This window comes from Zonotrichia leucophrys, chromosome 2 (assembly GCF_028769735.1).
Source record: "Zonotrichia leucophrys gambelii isolate GWCS_2022_RI chromosome 2, RI_Zleu_2.0, whole genome shotgun sequence".
NCBI lineage: Eukaryota > Metazoa > Chordata > Aves > Passeriformes > Passerellidae > Zonotrichia > Zonotrichia leucophrys.
The window spans coordinates 81,769,511-81,795,383 of NC_088171.1; the positions used below are offsets into that span (position 1 = coordinate 81,769,511).

Here is a 25,873-nt window from a genome sequence, read left to right on the forward strand (position 1 = left end):
CTGCCTTACATTACATCTGCATTAACCACCCTCCCCCCCACCCAGGATTCTTAAGATACCAATCTCTCTTCATTAAACCAAGAACAAGTGCCAAATGATTGAGATTCCTGCTTGGCTTATCACATTTGGAAAATTGGCATCCTTTTGACACTAAGACATGACAAGCTACATCTATTCTGGAAAAATAATGTGTGTTAGAAGATAACTTTCAGCTAGCACAACATCAAACATGATTTTGTATTTAGATTGAGATTAAAGACATTTATTGCAAATGCATTACTCCATTTTTTGAGAAAAATTTGTGGCTTTTTATGCTAGGATTACTGTATACTAGAAGTTGTTCCTGTGCATATTACGAAGCCTTTGTGGTGTTATGGACTGGCTAGGTAAAATGTGCTAATTTAAATAAAAAATTTGGTGAGTTAGTTCCACTATAGAGGAGTTCACGGATATGTGCAGAAGGAAGGAATTTAGTGTATGAGTAAAAGATTAATTCCCAACTGCCATTAATTCAATGCAGCACTTTGCTGCCAGTGGGTTTGTGACAGTGGAGTAAGAGAAGATAAAAACTAGCAAAGAAATTCATTTGTCTTCCTCTTGCACTTCCTTTTTTTCCATGATAGCTTTTATTTTGCTTTTACTTTTAGTTTAGTTGCTTTCATATTCTGTAATGGAGCTGTGTTTAGTTTCAACTGTAAGGGGGGCATTTGCTGCTCTACAATGAGCATGCAGCCATCTCATTTTGTGGTACACCTTTTTTCTGGTATTATTGACTCATGTGCTTCAAGATTGCTATTACTGGTTTTACTGTTACTGCTGTTACTAGTTCTAGCAGCTTATATTTTAGGGAATGTTTAATATTTTTGCCAAAGGCATTTTTTTTTCTAATGTGCAGAGGAATTTATTTTGAACAATTCAATTTTCTTGCCTGAGGACATCAGCTTTCCCTACAAAATTATTGAAATGTCATTTAATTGTCCCAGAAAAATGAGCAAAAAAACCCAAGATCCAGCTCAGGTACATTCAAATTTTTTATTCTGTTGTGCTACTCTGTCTAATAACTTTGTAAAATCAGAAGTTTTTAACAGTCGTGCACAGAATACAACTTCTCAAAAAGCTGCCAATTATGTTATCTTATTTTCACCCCAATCACTTTGTGATTGTGTGTGTGGAATTCAGGAAGAGAATTTTTTTGCAAATAAAGCAATTGAAAAAAAATATTTCTCAGTATTCTGTTTTCACTAAAAAAATTATTTTCTCATATTTCCCTCCCTAGCAGAGAAAGATTTCAGTCTGAATGGAGGAGGTTTCAGAAAGTTGGAAAGTACCACAAAGAGAAAGAAGCAGATTATTTTACTAAAGGTGTATTGATTAGTCATAAAAATATGATGTGTGTTAATAGATGTTCTCCATTTTCACTCTGATCCAATCTGTTGTGTAAGAATAGGAACAGGCATATGTTTTTGGAAAAGTGATTAAAACCGGAAGAAGGGATAAAGTGTCCATCAGAATCAATACTTTTAAGAGCTAAAGTGTATGTGAGAACATTTTTTTCCCCCTCAATCTGATTTCTGACAAATGGAGAGCATTGTGAATTTAGGTATTCACATTGGATTTTAGGTGATTTGAAGACAGCATGCAAACTATTATCAAAAAAGTGCAAAATGGAAGCAAAAATGGGCAAACATATATGTAATAATTTAATTTTAAAATTACATAATTTTTATATATACATGTATGTAAGGTATTTCTGTAATGTACACAACCATATAATAATTTCAGTTTGGAATTATATGGCATTCAAATTTTTAGGGTGTTTTGTTTCTTCTGTTTCTCAGTGGAGTGGCTGGTCCTTGCCTGCACTCAATTCACATTGAAATTTATTTGCCACATCTCACTGTAGTATAGATTTTTTGGGACTAATGGGAAGTGTTTTCTAACAGAACTGCAACTTTTGAAATCATTTTGGCTTAAAGAAAAAAGAGTCTTTAGCTATGATTGTACGGAGTAGGAAAAATTGTTGGGAGGGCAGAGTGACAGGTAATGGCTCCCCATTCCCTAAATCCCTGCGCTGCTGGTGAGGAGGAGGCAGAGTCCAGATTGAAGGGATGAATTTGTTCCTGTGAAAAGCTGGTTGTAGTCGTGGTGGGAAAGTGTTTTAGCTATGTCTGTTTCTGACCATCAGACTCTATTCTTAATTGTCAATAAAATGAATTCATGAGAGAGAGGCTGGGTGGGCATCTGGCAGCCAGCCAAGCTGCCTACAGTCTGGCATGCTTGCTAAATGTACACACATTCCAGTTTCTGTCCTGTCTTCCCTCTGCTTTTTCCAGAAACTGACAGATTAATATTGAACATGCCCAAATTCAAAGCACCACATTTAACACAGAATAATGGTAGTCTGGGGCTAATGTAGCCAAAAACTGTGCTATTTCTAGGAACACGGGTAGGAATGAATGCTTTGTTTTTATCCAGTCTTAGTCTTAGTCTTATGTTGCTGATGTGAATTTTCTATTGCACTTGAGGAAGGGGCTGTGTAGGTTCTCAAGTCAGAGATAACATCCAGTCCAAAAGGATGTCTCTGCTCAGGCTTTACTTGCTGTATAGAGTAAGCAAGGTTTTTGTTGTTTTGGTTTTGAGCTGGGTTCTTTTTGTTTTGTTTGTAGGTTGTTGTTGTGTTGAGTTTTTTTGTTGTTGCTGTTGTTAGGAGGGGGCATTTGTTTGCGTTTTAAAATTAGTTTTGTTTTACTTTTTACTTTGGTTGTTGGGTTTTTTGGTCAGTTGGTTTTTCTTGGGTTTTTTTAGCAGAAATAAAGATTGTCTTTTATTTTTTTCCCCACAAGAATACTGAGATATATTCATTTTTATATGCCTTGAACTTAAAGTAGAAAATTAATTTTGCTTATTTGAATTTTTTGACTTTGCAGTTTTTTAGTGGTGCTCTCAGAACAGCCTGATCTGAGTTTCAAACCCATTTCACAATTCACAGTAAAAGCTAAAATGAGTGGACTTTGCTCTAATTCTTAAGTTTTTCAGTGTTTCAGACATATGCTAAGGGGATTTCCTATTCTAAACTACTGTGTGGCTGCCCCTTTTCTGTAGTGGCTATTAGGAATGTTTACAATTTCTCGCCTTTCTTCTGTTCTTCTTAGACAAAACTTGCTTTGATTTTGGAGTGCTTTGCTCTAGTAAAAGCTCTGGGATTTGTTGCACTGACTTCAAAAGATTTTCAGCAGAAAAAGCACAGGAGAATTTTTATGAAATAATTCCTAGTAATAGATTTTGTAACTTTCTGTTTATAATTATAAACTAGCTTCCAATATAAACCACTGTTAAAGAGATAAGAGCTATAACATACCCATCAGGGGACCAGTTGTTAATAAGGTGTAATTTGAAAGGGGAAGGCTGATGATATCTGCAAAAGGAAATAAGAGCCCCAAGGCTGCATAGAAGTGCCTCATTACCAGTTGCATTGGGCATTCTGTTGAATGAGTTTTATTTATCATGTTTTTATAGTTACTTCCACTGAGCTTTCAGCAACATAGGAAGAAAAATACCAAAGTACAATATTGTTGTTCTAATGCAGCAATCAAAGAGTTTCTAAATCAAGAAATATGGAAAATAGGCTACAGGAGTAGAACATTACACAGCTGTTTCAGAAATAAATTTTTCGACCTTCTGCTTGAGATATTACTAAAATTTCTGTGTGTCACTGAAATTTAGGAGATACTTTTCTCAGCACTTGAAAGGATCTGAATCTAAAAGTTGTGTAGTTTCCTACAAGTCTACAAGGTCAGCAGGGAGGGAAATAGGAGGGGGAAAGTTGCAGATGAATTATTAATATATGACAATTGTTTTAGTGACTGCTTTCCTAAGACTCCTAATCAATGCTGAATGAAATAAACACCTTTATATGTAACAGGGGTGTGTGTTCCCTTTAAGCAGCTGTTCCATTGTCCCTGCAAAAGTGGCCAATTTGGATCTGAATGTTTGTCTTTTAAAAATTGGATGGAAATCACCCACCCATTTAATGTCACTGCTATGAGGTTGCTAGATGTCACTGACCTCTGCTAATTAATAACTTGAATGATGTTCAGCATATAACCCAGAGGTGCAAAGTTCTGTGTGCCATTGACATTGCTCCAGACTGTTCACTTGTCTGAAAACAAGAGAGAGAGAAGGGCACATAGATATTCAGGCTTTTTCATAGCCTCACTGTAATCTCACATCTTCAGGATGAAGTTCTGATTTAGAGTTGGATTCCGGGCCCCCTGGTTCCCACTGCTCCTTCCATTGCACTTGGAGTACACAATGTTTCCATGAAGACATTTTCATATTCTGAGCAGATCTCCTCCTTAGTCCTGAGGCTCCTGTTTGTCTCTCTCACCCTTGATTTCTGTATAATTTAGCAGTGCAGTTACACTCCAATGAGTTTCCTGTTAGCTATAGGTTCAAGATTTCTGATTTTAATAAGCATCTTTTGCATTTTATGTCTAATGAGAATTTTTCTCAGCCTGCTGGGGTTCTTTTGTCCAACTCCACAGCTCATGATATTACCTATAACTTGATGACACTCACTTATGTGCCTCTCTACTTATTATTCTTCTCCATATTCTTGCTATTTGGTTTCTTATGTTATTTTAGCATTTTTCAAATTAAAGCAAATTATTTTAAAGTAAACATAACAAAAATTGAAATTTCCTGTATCCATCTTTCCCTTGGTGAACTGTCAATTGTGCTGTCATCAACTGTGTTGACAAGTCTTTGGAATTTTTCTTGTTTTTTTCCTTACTGTGTTCAATTATGCTCAGTCCACTTTCTAAATGTCTTATATATTTATGTGTTATCCTTGGAAAAGAAAGCTTAGTCTTGATTTTCACAATCACATATGTGGGTAATTAACTTAACCAAAAGGATATAGAATTTGTGTCTCTTTGCTGTTAAAACATGTATTTTTTTCACTAGCTTTTCACTGGACCATCTACATAAGGTGGTGGCTCTTACATTTCTTGTGTCAATAGCATTCTATTTTCTCTGTGCTTTCATCTATCTAAAATCTTCTTATCTGATTTTTTTTCATATTTAATGGAAAAAATATGTATTTTGAAGTTCGTTCAACAGATTTTGTCTCTTTGCTGCCTTGTGAGATACCATTTTTAAGTTAACTTTAAAATATTTTTATTATTGTAAGTAACAGTTGTTGTAAAGCATAGTAATATTCTACAGAACTATAGATAGGCATTACTATTGACAGACTCAAGCTTGCCATCCCTAAAGCCTAGTGACAAAGCTATTTAAATAAACAAGTCAAAACAACAAGTGGAAATTGTGATGAAGTTGTTCTTCTCTTCCTAATGTGACATTATGTACAAAATTACATGCAAACATACAGAAATACTTTTTTTTTTGTAGTCTCAGTTATTCATCAGTTATTCAGTATCACTTAGAAGGTGTTAATAAATTTCATCCTTCAGTATATCTCTTAGGTTCATCTGAGGTTTTTTCAGCTCATGCCTGGAAGCTGTAATGCAGCTATCTTTGACATCCCAGGGGAAAGAAATAGTACTTTGGCCGTGTCTTTCAGAGGTTATTTCAGGAAGGTTTTTGATTTGCAGGAAACACTCTGAAATGCCATGGCTTCCTTGCCTGCCTGTGGCTGAAAGTTGCGGGATGGTGATTGCTGGGCACCCTGCATCAGCATGGCTGTCTTGATCTGCAAGTGGGCATGGGGCAGGATTGCCCACATTCCAGTGCTCTCTCTTCCTTTAAATTTTCATGAAACTTATTACCAATGAGCAGGTGTGCGGGAAAAAACCACAAACTTCTGCTTGCCTGTGCTGAAGGTCCAAACCAACATTTTGTGGCACTCCAGTACCAGAGGACTCTTGTCACCACTGACTTTGTTGATAACATTAGGGGCTTGAGAAGTATGAAATTATATTAAAATTCCTTTCATTTCATTGGAATAAAGAGAATCCTGACACATTGAGACCTAAAAATTTAAAACACTATCAGTAAAAAAACTAACAAAACTCAAAATGTTGCTTTCAAAAGGTCTTGGAGCCTACTCAAATCAATCTTATTTGCAAAAAAAACCCCCAAAACTCAATGTGGTAACACAGATGTTAAATCTTAAAGGATTCATATGTAATTTTTTCGAAACATTAAATTTACTATATGTAGTATAATTTCAGAATGTGCATTAAAGATGTGTTGTGAAATCTCATTCCTACCTGCTGAATGGCTGCCAAGTTTGGTAGTGCAAGAACATTTTGTTGTTTTACCCCTTCAGCACAATCCTGCATTCAATTTTTAAATGTCCATAAAAACTGTAAAAGCCTCAAAATGCCAGATTGGAACAATAAAAACTTTGAAAGTCACAGGGCAACAGTTTTGGGTTTTTTAATAGCTCTCTGGGAAAACCCTAGTTTCAAACATACTCAAGTTTTGAGTTGCTAGCTTCTAGGTTTGGAACTTCATTTTCCTCTCTAAAACTGTGTCTGTTAAATGCAAAGAGAGTGAATATTTTGTCACATTTAGAAATCCTTGCAGAAGACAAAGAGGGCAATACACAGGTGGATGGGTAGCTGGCGTTTGTGGTAGTTCAGCCTTGGGCAGAGTCCTGTGTCATTCAGTACAGTGGAGTGGCCCAACACTGAGGGTCCGTGAAAGTCTTAGTAACTCTGAATTCTTCTTGAATATGGTTAATTTTTTTCTTTCATCATATTAGCTCTGAATTTTTCCAACAACTGTTTATTTGCATAATCAGTAAATCAGATTATTAAAATTTTGGCTGCTTCATGAATTGGCAGGGTATGTACTTCTCATTTTTTAACATACTTCAGGCTAGTATATTTGGAATAAAATTAAGTTGACATCAGCTCCTTGAAGCCATATAAAGCTTTAGATATTACTTGGTTTAAGTACAGAATTATATATCTATCAGGGGATCTCAGTTCTAACTAAATTCCAAAGCCTGGAAAATTCAAGCATGATTTTATGTTTATTTCCATACATTTCACAGTGCTTACTTTATAAGAAACTGTAATTTTTTAACTGTAGATGAACAGTAAAAGCTGATTCTAAACAAATGAAAACACACATGATGTTATTCCCGGGAAAATTGGCTGTTACATGTGGCAAAAAAAAAACAAACTTGGAGGCAAAATAATGCAGTGACTGCAGCCAATTAGTAAAGTTGTCCATATGGTGCTGGACTTCTTGTATGAGCTGCTGGCCTATCAATTCATGTGAAAGCCTAACCAGGACGCCTTAAATCCTCAAAAACCAGCTTTTCCTCTTTTCTTGTGATCCAGAAGGCGAAGCTATATTAAAAGGAAGCGCCTTTCTAATAATTTGCTCTTGTTTTTAATTTAGAGAATGATAGGTTCAAAGATATTTGTCAGAAGCCTATTGGCAAGATAGGCAGCTCCAGCAGTAATGGCTGCGAGGATGAGGGGTCATGACTCTGTGGAAAGCAAGGAAAAGGGTTCCTGTGAAGTAGAGACAGGTATAAATCTTCCCTAAGTGGCTTTACATATTTGCTGGAAGCAAGGATGTCATTATACAAAAGCATGCCTTTAAACTCCTGGTAACCATCAAAACCACCACTAACTCTGGGGCTGCTAATTTGCTGCTAATGTCTTGCTGGTGTACTGCTCTGTGGCTACATTCTTGCTTTGGGTTTACGATCCTGACACTTTCTTTATGGCCTCTTTAAATTCAGCTTTTGGAATCCAGCATCCAGAGCTAATTAGGCGGGCTGTAAGACACCCTTGCCAAACAAGTCAAAACATTTTGAAGCCATTCATTCCATGGCTGGACTTGATGTGAACAGTAAGGCGATATTGCTCACGTTTGTTGACATATATTATTGTGGTTATTGCCATTATACCCCACATCCCCAGAGTATTGTTTAAATACATGATACAAGAGATGAAAGCAAGCAGATAGTAAAAAAAGAAAAAAAAAAAAAGAAATATCATGTACTTGTTAGTTTTTGGCATTGTGTAATTAAACCATCTCCTTTAATGTTATTTTTGCCAGTATCTAATTAGCAGAGCCATCTGCCTAAGAAGTGCTGGACCATCTGTCTGGAATACTGTTCTGTTCATTTCTTGGTTCTTGACTAATTAACTTCTTTCTCTATGAAATGTAATAGTACATTCTGTTTCTACATTTCCAAGTTCTTATATAAATATATATATGAAGGCATACTGTCTACCTGTATATGTTTTGAATATCTGTGTAGCTACAGGAACACAATTCTCCCAGGAGGTCTGGTTATACTCAGTTATGTGCAGATTTCACTGTAGGTGAAAGCCACACTTTTTTTGTTGCTCTTTTGGTAAAACTAATACATCTTTCACTGAAATAATTCTAATTGGCCAGTTCTTTATTGACTGTGTTCAAATCTCAAATTTCCTGTCTACGTTTACTAATTAAAGTTAGAATTATAGAAAGGGGCCATGTTAAAGTTAAGTATGTAGGGCTCTGATTTTTTTTTCCTGTTATATTTTGTGTTTTTCTGGAAAATTATGTGGTAATTTAGGTTGGAAGGGACCTCCAGATGTCTTGCCTGGGGACTTCCTTTGTTGCTGCATGTTGGGCATGTAAGGGAATCCCTTGACAGTTACTTCTATCAACTTTATTTACTGTTTCTACACTTTCCATGTTCCTCTTTTAATATTCTTCAAAGGTATTTGGATAAATCAGTTTAAATTAAAGATTGCCTGTCAGTTTTTGTTGGAGTTAATGTCTTTGCAATTATTTAGTTTAACTTGCTGAAGATAAAATAGTTTAACTTCTAAGCAAGACTCTTACTGTTCATCCAGAGAAGTTACTAAAATATATCTGTTGTTCCAAAGAATATTATTAATTTCAAGAATGTAATTTTTAACATATATATGGCTGTTGAATGCACATTTTTATTCATTTTGAAGATAATAGCTTCATTGCATATTCTCGAGTGGGAATTTTCTTTCTTTGCTGGCTGGAATTTCTCTCCTCCTACTGCCCCTTGAAAATGCCAGGAGAGATTTCATCTGAAGTTTTGAAGTTCTTTACAAACATCAATGTTTAAAGCACTTGCACAGTTATTTACAACTGAGGTTTTTCAGAAAGCTGCCTGCCATCAGTTTGAAACTGGAGTTCAAGCTTAGAGTGTGCACCAAAGCCTTGGTTTTATTCAGTCTGATTTTAGGTCAAATCTGTATGGTCCTTTGTGGTTCATGCATTTTTTTTAACCTAAGAAAACAATATATGTTCAAAAGTGAGCTGTGACAACCTCATCAGAGTACACTGGGTTAAGTTCAAGTTTTATCTTTCAGTCTTTAGAGTTTCTCACTTTGACTTTAACTCCGTTAAAAATCTCACTACATTACATAATTAAGGTTTATTTATGCATAAGAGAATGTATTTATGAAGGAGATTGGAAAATTAGGAGCACACTAAGTCAAGTCATTATATTTATAGAGGTGCTTGAAAGACCATATTGATCATAGGATTTATAAAAGCAATGTCATTGTAAATATTGACAGCTTGTTATCAGAAAAAGACTGGTGTGCCACCTTAACCCTCCTTTTTAACCTCTGGAGCTGTGTTCTTTGTAGAAACGTGTAGTAGTAGCTGTGTATCACCTGTCCCTATTTTCTCTGACACTGACTTTGAAATCCCTGTTTACTCTTTCCCCAGAGAGAACAAACCTGAGTGTCTGTAATTTGGTTCAATGAACTTTGTTGCCAGCTTAAGTAGAATTATAACATTAATTAAAACCAGCACACTGAATACTGTAGGTTGTAATCTGAATGTGAAAATTGAAGGCTCTTATTAAGAAAAATAGAGAAAAAAAAAGTATCCTAATAGGATAAAGCTTAGCTGTGTAGATCTTTGTAGTGAATCACAAATCCAACATGGCTTGCATGTCATATCTGCACACCTCCTCTGAATTTCATGGAAATCTCATCAATCAGTATTAAGCAGGAGAATATGTCAATTTAAGGGAAGCAGTGGGTAACCGTAATATCTGTAAACATGGTTTTGCACTTGCTTTCTAGAATTATGCAATCCATATGTGTCCATCTGATCTGATCATTCAGAATGACAATTTTCAAGTTGTAATCTTCTAATGGCAAAACTCAGGTTGTTATTATTCTTTCAGGATATTTTGTTTTTTCTTTGTGTGCTGAAGATTCAGGACACATTTTTCTCATTTTTTTTTCCCACATTGAAATGACGTTTATCTTAAAGAGTTTTCTACCTGTCTTCCTCCTGTATAGAAGCATTACACTGTGTTGAATATCTAAATTTCCATTTTGTGGGAAACTTTCCAGAATTTCCTAAAGATTAGAAGGTAAAAAGAAAGCAAGCTCTATGTAGAAATGCTTGACTGTGTTACTGAACTATGTGGGAGCCTTAGGGACCAAAGTACAAGAGATTGAACTACTCAGCTCTCTTCAGATGCCTTTGTTCTGTATTTCATTTGTAGCCTCCTCTATTATTATCTCCTCTAGCAGTGGAACCAAGGCTGTAGGACTATGAGTACACTTGGTTTCAAAGAGGGCACTTTGCTTTGTCACCAGTGTGTCTGCATTTATTTCTTGTCCACATAGTATTGTTCCTTTTTAGAGGTGTTTTCATGACTAGGGCTTTCCCAGAGAGTTGGCCATTTGGTTAACTTACAAGCAAATATATTTATATCTAGTTGTAGCAGTTTCTTCTGTTTGGGTTCTTGTATGTGCTGTTAATTATGATGTCCAGAAATATTACATAATGTTTTAATATTTCACATATTTCTCCTTCAAATTACTTTTACTGTGGACTTAGAGCCAATTGAAAGCTGGGTATTTTGTCACTGAAAATTGATTCATGATAAACATTTTGTATTTAATGCAATCTTTTTCCTTCAGTTTGTGCCTGACATGTTTTTCTCAGTTCAGTTTTGCAAGAACTTTCCTTCAAACCTTCCTTTTAAGTACCCATATTTCGCTCTCTTTCTACTCTGACCTCCTGGTAACTAACTCTTGTGTTTCTCCAGGCATTTGAAATTTTTTGTGTTGTTCAGAGATAACATATTCAGCACTTGTGCCTTATAACATGGATGTTCAGTGTGTCCTAATGGATTGATTAGGAATTCAGTTGGTCATCCTACAATCTCTATTACAGATGTGAATTGCTTTTTACTTTACTGAGTCAAAAGAGTTTGGTCATTATTGCTTCTTTATCTAACACAGTATGAGATTTCTTTCATGCTGCTGGATACAGTTTGTTATAAATTCTAGGGTCATTCACAAGTGGATTCTTCCAGAAGTTTTCAATATATTCCCCTGTACACCATACTCATTTAGCAGTGCAAAAGCAAATGCTGTAAATAGGAAGATTTACGATGGAGGAAGAGAAGTAATTACATTAGTTTTCACAAGTAGTTTTTTTTTTTTCTTTAAGTGAAAAACACTCATTCTTGGGCTTGTTAAAACACAAATACTCTGAAGGCATTTTCCCCCTTATTTTAAACAGGCTTTTGCCCTATTATTAAATAAATAGAAAGTCCACTTGCTATTAATACAGCATTAAAAGACAGGTAAAAAATATTTTCTATATTAAATCTGGATAAATGGTCTTTCATTATTTCCTTGTAAATAAAAATGAAAAGGCTGTGGTTTCAGTAATTAGGCAGCAGTGGTTGCTTCAGAAACCTCAATTCTTCTTGATAAAATGTGCATTGTGGCATTTTTATCTAAGGAACATATGGATGTACACCATTAAGGTGAAAGAATGCAGCCTGATTTAAAATGCGCTTTGACTACACAGGCATTCAAATATGTACATGTATTGGCACATTAACACCAAGCATGCAACCTGCTCCACTGCAGCAAAGTTTGTAAGTCATAGCTGCTGAATGTTAGATATGGAAATAACTGGAATTAACTCATACAGTGAAACTGTAGTAATGCAGACTAGGCTTTACAGTCCTGGCATAAATCTCTTGAAGCAGTGAGACAGCTCAAAAAATGAGGATAAATTGCTTCTGCTCGGCAGTGCACTGTTTCACTGTTGTCTTGTATGTCTCTGCCCATGGCTTCTTTCTCTGAATGGATGTTTTAGTGCTTCTGATTAGGGCTGCAGTCATACCTTTAGTGACTGAATTCTCCATTTGATGTTTGAGATAAATATCTCAAAAAGTGCAGTAGGGCACACTTTCCCATTGAGCAAGGTTTCTCAGCAGAGCTGACTTCAGATGCTGCGGTGATGCAGGCCAGCTCTGTTGGAGAAAGAGGTTCAGCTTTTCTGCGTGTTCCTCTGTCTACTTACCCTCATAAAACTCACAATAACAACAACAAAAAAAAAGGCTAAATAGTATTAATGTAACTATGGTTATTTCTGCTGTAGTGATTGGTACAGTGAATCATAATGTTGGCCAGCTTCCTTTTGGATTAAAATAATGAAAAACTTCAACAACAAAGCTACATTTCTAGGGAGAAAACTCTTAAGAGGCATTTATGGATGGGATCATCCATAGCTAATCACCAGTATCTCTGAAGCACATAACACAAACATGGGCTGTGAGAGCTCAGAGGCTTACATTTCTGAGTTACCTTGCATTTCTAACAAATTCTTTTTGCTTGCAGGCAGTGGAGTGGCAATGTGATGAAGCTACTAAAAGAGCCTGTTACAGTAAAGGCAAATCAAAGGTAAGCACGAGACAGCTGGTCTGCTTTAATAAAAATATTATGTTAATAGCAGATGTAATTCAGTGTATAAATCCCTACCTTATGCATTTTTGCTGTCTCCCTTTCTGAAGAGAGACATAGGAGAAAAGTCTGCCACTGATGCATGAGCAAAGAAATAAAGAAGACTGAGAGATAGAGTCACATGATTCCTGTCTGAAATGGCCATGAACTTTAGCTTCCAACAATTTACTGTTTTGACACCAAGGTTAAACATATGCATGTCATATGTAGTGAACTCTATTCTCACTTCATTGTCTGTGCTGTAAATCCTGAATAACTGTGTAATTACTTTGTAAAATTCTCAGTTTATATCCCTATGTTTAAGATGCAATTTTATTAACTTTTTTATTTCCTATCTACTGGTACTATGAAGAAAATAATATTAAGTGCACTAACTTCTTAGACATTGAACTTGATATATTTTTGTACTTAAAACCAATTCTTTATCTGGCCAACTACAATTTCTGTTATTCAGTACAGGAAAATGTAATGCTAAGATGGAAGCTTTGGATGTGCCAACCTGAAGCTGGTTATCAAATTAATTATAAAAGCAATTAGAATTGCATGCAATCTATGTTTTTAATTTTTATACTGTTTAGTGATTAAAGTTAATTCAACTATAACATAAAGGGAGAACACATCAAAAGTGATAAAAAAACCTTTTACTCAGTAGAATGAGTAGCATACATTATTGTTGTGCAAAACTCAAAAAATCCCAAGCTTCAAAAACATATTCCAATAGCTCTATCAACTAGTAGAAGAGGAATCTCTTCTGCATAGTTAGCTGCATAGTTAGCTAATCACTGACTTTTACATTTCTCCCATTAAACAGTGAATTTCCAGCTCCCTTTTTGCTAAGTGCTAGGAAATAAAATTGCAGTGTATGATTGTACTTCTGAGATAAACTTCTGAGGAAGAATAGACTCACTTCTGAAGCAGGGCCATGTTACACTGAGAGGTATAAAAAAGAAAGGACTTTTGGAACCTCGCATTTTAAGGAAATGTTTAATTTTCAAGGTTGTTATTTTTCCCTAGAAAATTTATGCTTAAATATGTAATATATCTCTCAAGCCTTTATCCTTAGCTTTCATATGACAAAACTTGGAATTAATGGAATATGCTCATGTGACAATAGAGAATGTCACAATGCATTGATCAAGGGGAATATACAGTGGAAACTATTCTGGTAGGAATGCTGTGTGTAACTAAACAAATATATATGGCTTTGTTTCACAGTGATTTTCCAAGTTTAAGGCTGTGAGCATAGGATTCAACTTGTCTGAAAGTCATATAGTGCAGTGACTGTGATCTAACTTGATGGATGGAAGTAATTAAAATTTGAGGCTATAGGCGTGTACTTTGGAATATGTTGACAACACTGTTACTGTACATTCTATTCAACAGTGTAAAGCATCTGTTGCTACTAAATAATTTTGTTAGGGGGAATGTACAACACTGGTGATATACGTTTGAAAATAGCAAATAGCCCTTAGTGCATGCAGTTTCATTTATGGTCTTCATACCCTTTTGAAGAGGGGATGATTGGAAGTTAAGCTCTCACTGTAAAATGGTATATATGAGATTCAAATAATGACCTCTGTGATTGTTTCTTGGTATTGTTATTATTTGTCTAAGGATTTCATTTGTACCCATAGCCATGTTCCTCATTCACAATCTAGAAGAGGGCTTTAGTCTTTATGCTTCATTACAATCAAAAGAAATCCTGGGAGTAAATACTTGTTATTGTTATCAGTTGAGTTGGTTTTTTTTTTTTTGTTTTGTTTTGGTTTTGGTTTTTTTGTTTGTTTGTTTGTTTGTTTGGGTTTGGTTTTTTTCCTCTTTTTTCTTTTTTTTTTTTATTGTTTTGGTGTTGTTGTTGTTGGGTTTTTTTGGTTTTTTTTTTTTTTTTTTTTTTTTTTTTTGATGCATAAACTTTGTGGCCTGAAAGCATCATATGGGAGTTGCTGGAGAATGCAGAGATACTGTCTGAGAAAACCTACCTAGCTGGAACTTCAACTGTCTTTTTGAAATTTCATGCCTCTTCTGATTTCACTGATGTGGTCAAGGTTAAAATGAACGATAAATTTATGACCAGAGAAAAGATAGCCAAATTATGTTTGTCTTTTATTGCTTTATTTCCAAGACTAAAGCAAGGTCACTATACTCTCCGTAGAAGGAGATGCACACAGAGCCTTCCCTTGGAAAAACTGGGAATTTCCAGATCAGGAGGAATTCATTCCAGTCCTGCATTGTCCCTCTTCATAGGAAATCTCTGCAAGCACAATTCCAGTTACTGTTATCAAGAAAACTTGATTGCTTGCCTGTTGTATAAGTAAATGCAGCCCAGATTGCAGAGTTGCTGGGGGTTACATTTCTGTAACATTTCTCAGGTGAATTCAGATTTCAAGGCAGACACATGTAACTGTAGGAAGACACAGGAAGGACTGGAGTCAAAATGTTCAGGCCAGCCCAGACTGTGGCAAAGGAGAGATGAGGATTGCTGGGATGGCTGTGGGTAGGTCATTCATTGAGATCCTTATTTCTGTAGAAGCTCTGCTAACCACAGAGCAGCTCGAAGGCAGTAAGTTCAGGTGGCAAAACCTGAACTCATGGCTTGAAAGTCGCTTTAACTGATGGAGTGAATGCCCTGAAACCAGAAGGTGGCTTTGAACCCTGAAGCAACTCAAGCAGTTTTGAGATAATGGTCAGTGAAACACAGTCCTTTTTTGTTCTTGAGAAAGAAGCTGCATGGAATTTTTGCCTGTGGCTGTTATCAGTTGTTCTGAGGTTTATGCTTTAGAAGCCAAGGAGGGAAAAGAGCTGAAGGGGAAAATATACAGGGACATCTGTCACATTTGACAATGTAATGCGCACTTGACTTTTGAAGGCTGATGTTTGTTATTCAGACTTCAGACATTTATCTACCAATTTAGGCTTTTGCCTAAAATAGCTAGTGGCTCCAAGAGTGAGCCATGCAAACTTATGTCCTTGTGGCCAGCATGCATTAGCATGTAGGAATCTAAAACACCAGACAAGATTAGGAGAATAAATTTGCCTATTCATACTGTCACTTGTGGTAGGGAATGTCAGAAAGAAAAAATATAAATGCACTTCTTGAGAAGGCCAAACCAATGAGAGGTTAAAAATAATAATGCTAATTGAAATTAGGTCCCATCTCTTGCTTATTCAAGATCCTAATGGCTGGGTGTGTAAGTATGTGAACTTTCAATAAAAGTATTTAAAAATTAAATGCAAGTATGTATAAAATGTTAACCTATATAATAAATATTGCTGTGAGAGGATAGTTATCTTGCAGTCAGATTGACCTGGGATTGTCAGGGTGCTCTTAAGTAACTACAAGCAGCTTGCTTGGCTGCTGAATTGTTTCTAATAGTCATGTTTTGTTTCCAATATACCGATACAAAAGTAGAAAGTACTTTCTAAATGTATTTCTTTATTTCAGATATATTTTTATAGGCAAATAGGAAAGTATATGACAGAGAGGTTGAGATGAACTGGAGAATAAGACTACATAAAAGATGGCTACCAAACCTAACACCACCCCTGACCTAAAATGTCCTTTGTTTTGAAGTTCTTTTCCACTTTTACAACATGCATCTCATTTTTGCATCGGTCAGAAGTGAACCACTACAGCCAAGCTTGACTTCAGAGCTAGAAAAATATCTCTGAACAATTCAAATTACTAAATGGTGAAGTCCTTTTTCAGTATGTTTTTGGGTGATGATAGTTTTATTCACAACCAATTTTTTAACTTTTTCTTTTGCATTAATGTGGATTTTTTTTTCAAATTAGTAAAGTAGCCAATTTAAAAAAGATGTAATTCCGATATAAAAAGATGTATTTTACACTGTGATCCCAAAAAAGAATTCCATATGAGATGTCTTATTTGCCTGGTTGCAGTATGGATTGTTGTCTAGTTGGCACAGGGCTTGGGAACATTAAAGAAAGAATCTTGTGATTCCCAAGAATGTCAGAGTTTAAGAAATTAGCATTATTTTTGAACAAAATGAGTGGGTGATCAGTGTGCAAGTAATTTGGAAATGACACTATTTCAGGGAGATCTGGAACATGAAGAGGAGAGGTTGGATGGGTTGTAATGTCAGAACCCACTTATTTTTCCTACACGTGCATTCCATGCCTTGTTGCAAAGGGCAGAATGGAAATAGAGCAATGAATAAATTACTGTTTTATATTCTGTGAACCTCTTTGAGCGGCCTTCGAATGAAAAAACCAAAAAACAATCCCCCAAAAATTTACCTTCTAATTTTTGGTGTGTTTTTTTAGTGATGGAGTTAAAGCAGTCTGATAAGAAAAGTGCCAAAACTACCAACACTGCCAAGCTGTGAAATAACTAGTTTTTAATAGCTTGTTGCATTGCCCAACTCAGTTATATGGTTGTGTATTAGCTTCATTGTGGTTTAAAGAATATTAAGATGCCAGTTTTATAAAGTTCAATATAAAAACTTCATATTTTTTTTACCCAATACGAATTAACTCTTACTTCTGAGATATTTGTCCCTTGCCCATAAGGGCTCAAAGAGAAAAGTAGCTCATTTAAAAGCTACTTTTTCACAAGAAACTAATGCTAATGTGTGTTCAAAAAGGTATTTTTTCCAAGAGGTAGTTTCTTCCCTGAGATTTTACAGGATTTTTTTTTTTTGAGTTTATTTTTAACTTGACTTTTATGAGGAAAGGTATAGAAGATAGATTGTAAAAGTTTTCTCAGAGACCTTTAAAGTATTTTCCTCATCTTCTTTTGCAGTCTATTTTGTGCCTGTTCAATTTATTTAGGATTATATTTGTTGTCTTCCAGGATGAGAGTCTATTTTCAAGATAAACAAGCAATCCATTTAATAAAACTGTAGGCCAGATAATGGGACTTCTATGCTATTACTTTTGTATGGATTTACTTACATGATTTCACTTAATATCGGCTAGAATTGCATAACTGTATTTTCACAAGGTTTTTTTCAGACTTTTTATGAGACTATCTTGTGGTGAATGCTAGAGAGCATTCAAATGTAAGTTTCCAGGAAACTTTATTTTCTCCAAACATATTGTTGATCATTTTATTGGATACAGACATTGATTTTTTTCAAGAGAAGTGTTTAAATTTCTTCTCCTACAGTTCTGGGAGATTTTTAGTATTGCAGGACAAAGCTTTCTGTTTGAATTAACAGTAGACATTGCTGTTGATTTCTAGCTCCTGAAATGAGAGATGAACATCACAAAACCTTCATCCATCTTAATGGGGTAAAAAACATGTCAAATTATTCCTCAGGCTGAGCATCTTTGTATTGTGGCAATGTAATTTTTTGGGAAACTTTGAACTTACAGGAAATTAGACACTTCTATTAAAGCAGGGTAAATTATGAAATTAGTGGTAATAAATCCACATCAGAACATCTCAAGAATTTTATTTTTACTAGTCTTACTATAAAACCTGTTCTTGCCCCTGTTTTCCTCACAACTTCCTGTCTTGGCCTAATCTGTCTTTGAAGTCAACATTTGATCTCCTGAGACAGTACTGTATTATTTAAGTCAGCATCTATCAGATCATCTATCTGAACTATCAGTTCAAAATTTAGCTAAGTCTTTGAAATATATCCTGAGAGGAAATCTTCAGTACTAGAGGGGTTTATTTTTATCCTATTAAGAACTTTTCAGAAAGGTTGATAGATGCATGTGTGTGAATAAGAAATCTGTGCAAATTGTAATTGCTATCTCAGGTATGCTTAAGCCTTGTTTACCTAAATTTTTTTTTGTATATAAATAACCATGGAAAGCAAAGTGTTATTAGTCTCCTCTGTACTCTGCAGTATCCCTGAATATATTCTTTGTTTTTTGTGTGGCAGGAGGAATGTCAGAACTATATTCGAGTGCTTCTTGTTGGAGGCAACCATCTCTTTACCTGTGGAACCAACGCGTTCACTCCGATCTGCACCAATCGCACAGTAAGAGTTAAAATGTTTTACCCCACAAGCTGGAATCCCTCTTCTGAGCCAGCAGATTAAAAGGCAGAGCGTGTTGAGGCTGAGAGCTGGCTGTTTGGGTATTGATGGGTGAGCTGGTGTGTAAAAGGCTGATTTAGCTGGTGGCAGGCCAAATAGGAGAGCTAACCAATCTCTTTTTGCACTCTTTTCCTCAGCTGTGGGAGGAAAAGTAGCTCCTCTTACATGCCAATTTTTATGAACCTTATGTGTTTATAAGACTTCTGCCCCTGTCAGGTTTGATTGGCATCAATAAGTTTAGTTATCAAATGTGGTTGGGGTAGCTGCATGCTGTGTTATGTGTAGTTCTGGAGAAATGAGAGTACTTGTATTAGTGATTTGTGAGAATGAGAAATCTTGACTGAGATCTGTCATTTCATGTTCAAAATAAACCTAATTGTAGCATCAGTAATAGTCATAATAAGTATAAAAATGTCACTGTTTGGACTAGGCTGCCTATTTGTTTTAGGAGAGGTGAATCACTTAAATACAAAGAACAGCTGTACTACTAAAAAACTCATTGGCAGATTTATTATATTTAAACTCATTGCACACCTTTATTTTCAAATAGCATATTAACATCATGCTGTGGTTTATGGCTGAGAGTATTTGAGCTACTAAATCAGAGTTGGTTCTGCTGAGTTGGAGAGCTCCTTTTCTTACTCTCATTTTTCATGTGAGTTTTTTTTCATCGATAAAAACACATCAATAAAACATCGATAAAAACACATCGATAAAACAAATAATGGATTTTTTTGTTGTTGTCTGTTGTGGTGGATACTGTATTGATTCTGGCTATCAGGTTTGCTTTTATTTTTCATAATAACAGTCTTTGCAGAGGTAACTAATTTTTGAGCCCCTTCTAATGGAAAACATTTAGGCATGGTGGATAATGACTGACATATATGCTTTACTTTTCAAAATGGCAAAAGTGAGATCTGGCAACACTACAATAAGACTTTCTAAAGCGACAATTTCATATTGATGTAGAGGTTGGCTATACACAAAAATAAAGTAGATAACAGGTGTGTGTCACAGGATTTTGCTCAGATTGATGCAGTCTGGCTGAAATGATAATTTTCAGGTAATTTTAATCCCTTTTTAAAATTGTTTTACAGTTAAGCAACTTGACAGAGATACATGACCAAATCAGTGGCATGGCTCGTTGTCCCTACAGTCCCCAGCACAATTCCACTGCTCTTCTCACTGCCAGTGGAGAATTATATGCTGCTACAGCCATGGATTTTCCAGGAAGGGATCCTGCTATTTATCGAAGTCTGGGGGCCCTTCCTCCTCTCCGAACTGCCCAGTACAACTCCAAGTGGCTGAATGGTGAGTGCTGATGGACCGAGACTCTTTTTAACTCATGTTCATCATAATCATGATACTGAAATCCTATTCTGAGAATCTGAATATTTTTGGAGTATTGCTTATTTATTTTGCTTTTTTTAATATATTATTTTACAGGTATAAGTACTGTGGAATTTAGTTCATATAGCTGAAGCTTATAGTTGTGCCTTTAAATGCATGTAATTTTTGCAGGCACAGGGATGAGATGCACATACAGTGCTCTTACATGGTAATGCTGAGTCAGCTTTGAGCAGCAGCTTGCATTGAGCATTCTTTTCTGAGTCCCTCAAAAACCTAAGGCAGAAAATAAACAGTTTAGAATGGACTGAATTCTCCTGACTTTCCCTGCAGGTCCCAGCCTTGACAAGCGGAAAAAGTTCAGCTTTCAAGCTGCTTAGGTGGCAGACTGACATTTTTGACGCTTATTATAGCTAAAGGATAGGGAATAGTTTAGAAAACATATCATAAAATTGTGTTTAGCAGTCAGTTTTGTTTCATGGATGTTAATCACATGATGAGGGTTTCCAGCTGGGAGAAGCTGCTAACAGGCAGGGATTCCCGAGATGTGACAGATCAAGATGCCGCTTTGTTTATTACAAAGAAAGGAAATAGTTTCTTCTAAAATGAAAAATATTATTAAACATAAAGTGTGAAATTATGTATATTATAGTTTGCCCATGCCCGTTCCAGAAGAAAAAAAATAAAAATCATAATGCATGTTATGTGACACAACAGTCACTATTCCTAGTACATTTCATGTTATGATGGGCTGAGTCTCATGTTGGAAATTAAATACAAATGTAAATCGTTCTAGCTTCAGAACATTTGGTCAGCTGCAAGTAACAGATTTTATTTTGAAAATATCTGTTCTCATGTAATGTCAATGCTGAATTGTGGTGGTTATACGACTGGTATATTTTATTTGAACAGTGAACCCATCAGAGGTAGCTCGCAGAAATTTGTGACCTTTTCTAAAGGCTGGATGATTTTAGAATGTTAATTATCAACAACAAAAAAAATCCTAAATTGTGTGCAACATAACAATTATGTCAGTGCAAAAGAAGTGAGGGGAAAAATGAAGTCATTGTATGTATATCCCTGGTCAGGCACCCCTTGTCCACTCAGCTTGGTATTGGAACTAATTGCTGTGCCATACCTGCGTGCTTTTGTCAAAGGGGAAGAAGTCTTCACACAGAATTTGCAGCTTAACTGGATATTTTTATGCCAAAGGCATGCTAAAATTCCCTCTAGGTTTCTCTAATTAATCATATTCACTGTATTCACATTTTGTCTATTAAAAGCTTCAGATGTACTTATACATTCTCCGTTAGAGTTCATTCTTCTGACTCAAAACTGTTTATAATTAAGTTACCAGGAAACTGTAGCTTTTATCTTTGAGGAGGAAGAACAAGATGAGTTTTGTAATTGCAGCCAGATAAAGTAAGTCCAATAAAAGCCTGAAAGCAGCCCAGTCAACTGTATTAAAGGGAGGGGTTATTATTTTCTTGGGTAGCTAGGAGTGAGGGATTCATCTCCTTGACTCGGGGATTCATCTGCTTTTATGTCAATTTGCGTGCTTTCATGATTCAGTGCCAAGAAGCTGCATTAGTTTTTCAGTGCTTGGATTGAAGGGAAGATTTTGCTGCTTTCACTGAGAAAGTAACACAGATCGATAATCCTGCAAGAAAAGTAAGGCATCAACAGGAATGGAAGCTCCCTAGTCAATATCTGTTATGCATCCGTAGCTCACAGTTACTGTAATTCAGTCTCGTTTGAGGTGCTCATGTGCATGCATCTGTCAGTATTTCCAATTCTAAGTTTTCCTCAGAAGCACCCTGTTTTTTCTCACTTAGATTTTCTGCTCTGTGAATCATGTTGGACCAAATCAAATCATCTCTGGGGGTGATGGCTGTGCTCTGAAACACAGCTGATTATCTTGTTCTGTGTTTTATTGCTATGCAGTAAAGACGTTGTTGATTTTAGTGGCTTGCACAGCAAATTCGGAGATCTTCAATCCCATCAGTCAGGCAAAAAGGACATGCCTGTATGCTGAGGCAGTCTGCTCTTGTTGTTTACTGTACCTTTTGGTGAAGGATCTTGATTTGCAAAGCTCTGAATCTTCATCACAGGAGAAAACTTGTTCCTAATCTTGTCAGAAGGTCTGTAATCACAGGAACTCTGATACACAGTGTTGGAGGAGAAAATGGAGTTGATGTGTCAGGTGGCTTGGGTGAGATCCTGTATTACCATGATGTGATTTCAGCCTCTGGAATCCCAGATTTCACCAAATAAAATACATTTATGTTGTTGACTGAGTTTCCCATTTGGTCTGGTTCAGCCATATTCACATATTTATTGTTGGATCCTGCCTTCTGCTGGGGGCTTGATAGGCCTGGAAGCAATGCAGATCAGCCAAGTACATAAGTTAGCAGCTATTCACTGGGCATCATTATATCAGTTGCTTAATGTTAGAAGATTTTTTGAGAAATCAGGGAACTTTCATTTCTGAATTACCATTTTCTTGATGCACTCAAGACTCGGTTATCTGTGGGGACAAAGAGTTTGTTAGTTCAGTTAGAAGTATTAATTATTCAGCATATGTCAAATTAAGCTACAGAAGTATGCTGCGAGAACATAACTGAAGGGGAAAAGGTAAATTAATGTGAAGCACAAAGATTTTGAACAGGCACAAATCCAAAAAGTTAGATGGACAGCACAGCAACACTGCCAACATAAAATCCCTATTTCTAACTGGAGCTAGTTATTGTGGAGCCATCTTTGAGGCTCTGTGAACATACTGCTTGTTCACCTGCTAGACAACATGCTTCAGGATTTAACTCCCTGAATTTTGTCTGGTTTGAAAATTTTTGTTGGCAGAAATGACCATTCACCAAATGTTACAGATATCTGCACACTTCCCTAAAGTTTTTCCTGTTTTGGAAAATTTTAGAGCGTGCACAGTCATGTTGTCTGCATTGATGGAGGAAAGAAGCATCTGGTGGTACTGATTGAACTTAGTTTCTTTTAAGATTTACAGTAGTAATTATTCAGCTCTTGAATATCTCTGAATAAGATCAACTGTTCCTTTTTTTAAAAATTATTTCAGAACTTCCCTCTGCTTCTAGGAAAATAAATTGATGTTCTGTTTATCAGTGCTATTTCTGTCTTCCTGGTGCTCCTGTAGAGAACATCAAATGCAGCTGCCCCAAAGGCAGTGAGCAGTTTTTTGACCACAGTTGTAACCATGCAGAAATTCAGCTTGTCTCCGTGATGAGATGCCCCTGAAGCACCAGGCCACTGTAGTAGCACTCACCTTAGTTCAGCAGGGGCTGGGAAGGAATTTATGAAGTGACAATGCAGGGAGAGACAGCCCCTGTTTGATCCTCTTGCCAACCCTGTTGGTACTTTGCACCTCGGTCACTGTTCTCAAAGGGAGCACGATCACCCAGAGGAGTTAAGGAGAGCTGCAAACCAGCTCTCTCCCCATCCAACAGCCCTGCTGGCTGCAGGATAGTAAGCCCCCAAATGTGAAATAGAGAACCAAACTCTCCTTCCCATGATGTCATATGCCATCACTTCTCCCATGTAAAGGAAAATGGAATGCCTAAAGTTACTCCCATGGAATGTATATATGCACAAACAGATGAAGAAAGTGGAAAGACTGCTTACCAGTAATTTATTCTGTAAGGTGTGCTGTTCTGCTGCCTACCCTCTCTCTCTGAATCCATGTTCAAGTGTTTGTGTGCTTCAGAGAAACAATTTGAGGTGATAGAACACACACTGAGGGCTATGTCTAAAGCAAACATCTCTCCCACTGATTTCTTCTCCTGACCAAAGCAGTCAGCAAGACCCTGAACTTCAGCCAGCTGCTCAGGTCAGTAAAGGGCAACATGTTGCTGGAATGTTTTAAAATGTCCCTTTTAGTGTTTCATAAGAAGAACAGTCTGCCTTACCAGTCTACTTTGGACATTATTAAATGATAAAAAAGAAATTATTCTTTCATTAAGCTGGCATGCTGTCTGTTTCAGTGTCTTTAAGCTGTCAGTATAAAAATGCTTAAATAATATCTGGAGTTGATGTAGTATTCCTCTAATTAGACTTTACTGTAGAGTTGATCTGCAAAGTGCAGCAGGGGCAGAATTTGTCACAGTTTTCTCTAGAGAACAGAAGTAAATGTAATAGCTATATTTGCAGTCCACAGTGGCGGTGTGTCCAGATTGGCAATGAAAAGCCTTCAGTGTTTAAATTTAGAAACCTTTTCTGTAGTCCAACATTTACAGTTAGTAAAGGTATTTTTCCTTTCAATACACCTCTTTAAATCACTAAATGTTATCTAATACCTCAGTGTGAAAGTTGGCCTTAGTCTGTAATGTCTGTTTGCTTCCCTCAGCCAATAAAAGGGCAAAACATTACAAAAAAGAAAAGGAAATCCCTGTCTGTTTCATCATGCAAAGAAACATTACTACATTTGGTTTCATAATTTGTTAAATGCTTTTCCTTACAGTTGCATGGTGTCCAATTATCTTGAAATTATTTCAGCTGGTTTTTTTACCCTAGACATGTAAGGGTAGATGCTATTGGAACATATTAAATAAATGAAACCAGTGTTCTAAATGTCACAACATTTCATCAGTGGGCAGATGATAGATGATTAAAATTTAATCCTGGATCAGATGTAGCAATAAAATAAAATAAAATAAAATAAAATAAAAATAAAATAAAATTGAAAAATAAAATAAAATAATCTCTTCCAAATGAGAAGCCTTTTCATCTGAGGAGATGAATATTTGGATTGTTCTGCTTTACTGCTAGACATAATATTACTATTTTTCCTTTTTCTGTCCTAAGCATTTGGTTATTAGATACTTTCAGTAAAGTGGTTCTTCTGAGATCACTTTCTTAAAAACACTAATAAAAAGATTATTAATCCAGAGCAGATACTTTTAATCTTCACAAGTAATAGAGTAAAATTCTTACAAAGGTGGTTTGGCTGGTGGGGTTTAATACAGCTCTGAATCAATGCCTATTATTGTTTGTTAACAGATTTTTATTATAACTTTTGCTACTAGTAGGATGTGTAGAGAGAATTTATGATCTAAGAATAAAAATTAATTCTTTCAATTTTGTTTTTAAGGATTAATGGAAATGGCTATAATAATTCAGTGTTATCCTTTCATTTTTCTGGGTTTTAATGAAAAGCTTTGTAATTGCCTAGTGCAAGCTTTTCTTTATTATGTAATATTTCATGTAACTCGAAACCAGTCTGTGCTTGAATGTGCAATGTACTCTTTCAGATAAGAGTCCTGACTGAAAATATGCAAAGCACATTCTGCCAGTTTTGCTTATTTTGCAAGAAGATAAATAATTACATTACTTTGGTTCTGCCACTCATAAGGTTTGTTCTTTTCTTTTGTGTATATCCTAATTTTTGCCAGTATCCTAAAATAGGAGAGAAAATACCTGCTGGTTTTGAAACCTGTCCTTTGGCTTCTTCACTGGAGCAGTTACCAGAGGAAAAATTTGAGCAGTTAAGCTGTGTTTTTTATTTCAAATTTGTACATCTTCTGCTTGATGGCAGTGATAGAGTAGGAGAGCAGTAAGCTAGTGTGAGGTGGAGGTGCCTCCCCTAATTTCTTTTTTCCTGTGCCAGACTAAGTTATTACAAAACACCTTCATAGCATTTCCTTACCTGTTTGAAATGGTAGACAACAAGCCCTACCCATGGAGTTAGGATATTTTTAGTCCTTTTCTACCCTAGGTAAAACAGCAAAGGTAGGTAAAACA

The 25,873-nt window shown here is 35.9% G+C and overlaps 1 protein-coding gene across 3 annotated transcripts in view; it reads left to right on the top strand.

The window, feature by feature from the left end:
• Positions 1–25,873, top strand: part of SEMA5A (semaphorin 5A) — a 314,290-nt gene that overhangs the window by 158,258 nt on the left and 130,159 nt on the right. For all 3 annotated transcript variants that reach the window (XM_064705520.1, XM_064705522.1, XM_064705521.1), the window contains 3 exons: positions 12,627–12,689; positions 18,605–18,703; positions 19,858–20,071. In XM_064705520.1, the coding sequence (XP_064561590.1) occupies positions 12,627–12,689; positions 18,605–18,703; positions 19,858–20,071 (376 nt within the window). The remainder of the gene's footprint in view (positions 1–12,626; positions 12,690–18,604; positions 18,704–19,857; positions 20,072–25,873) is intronic.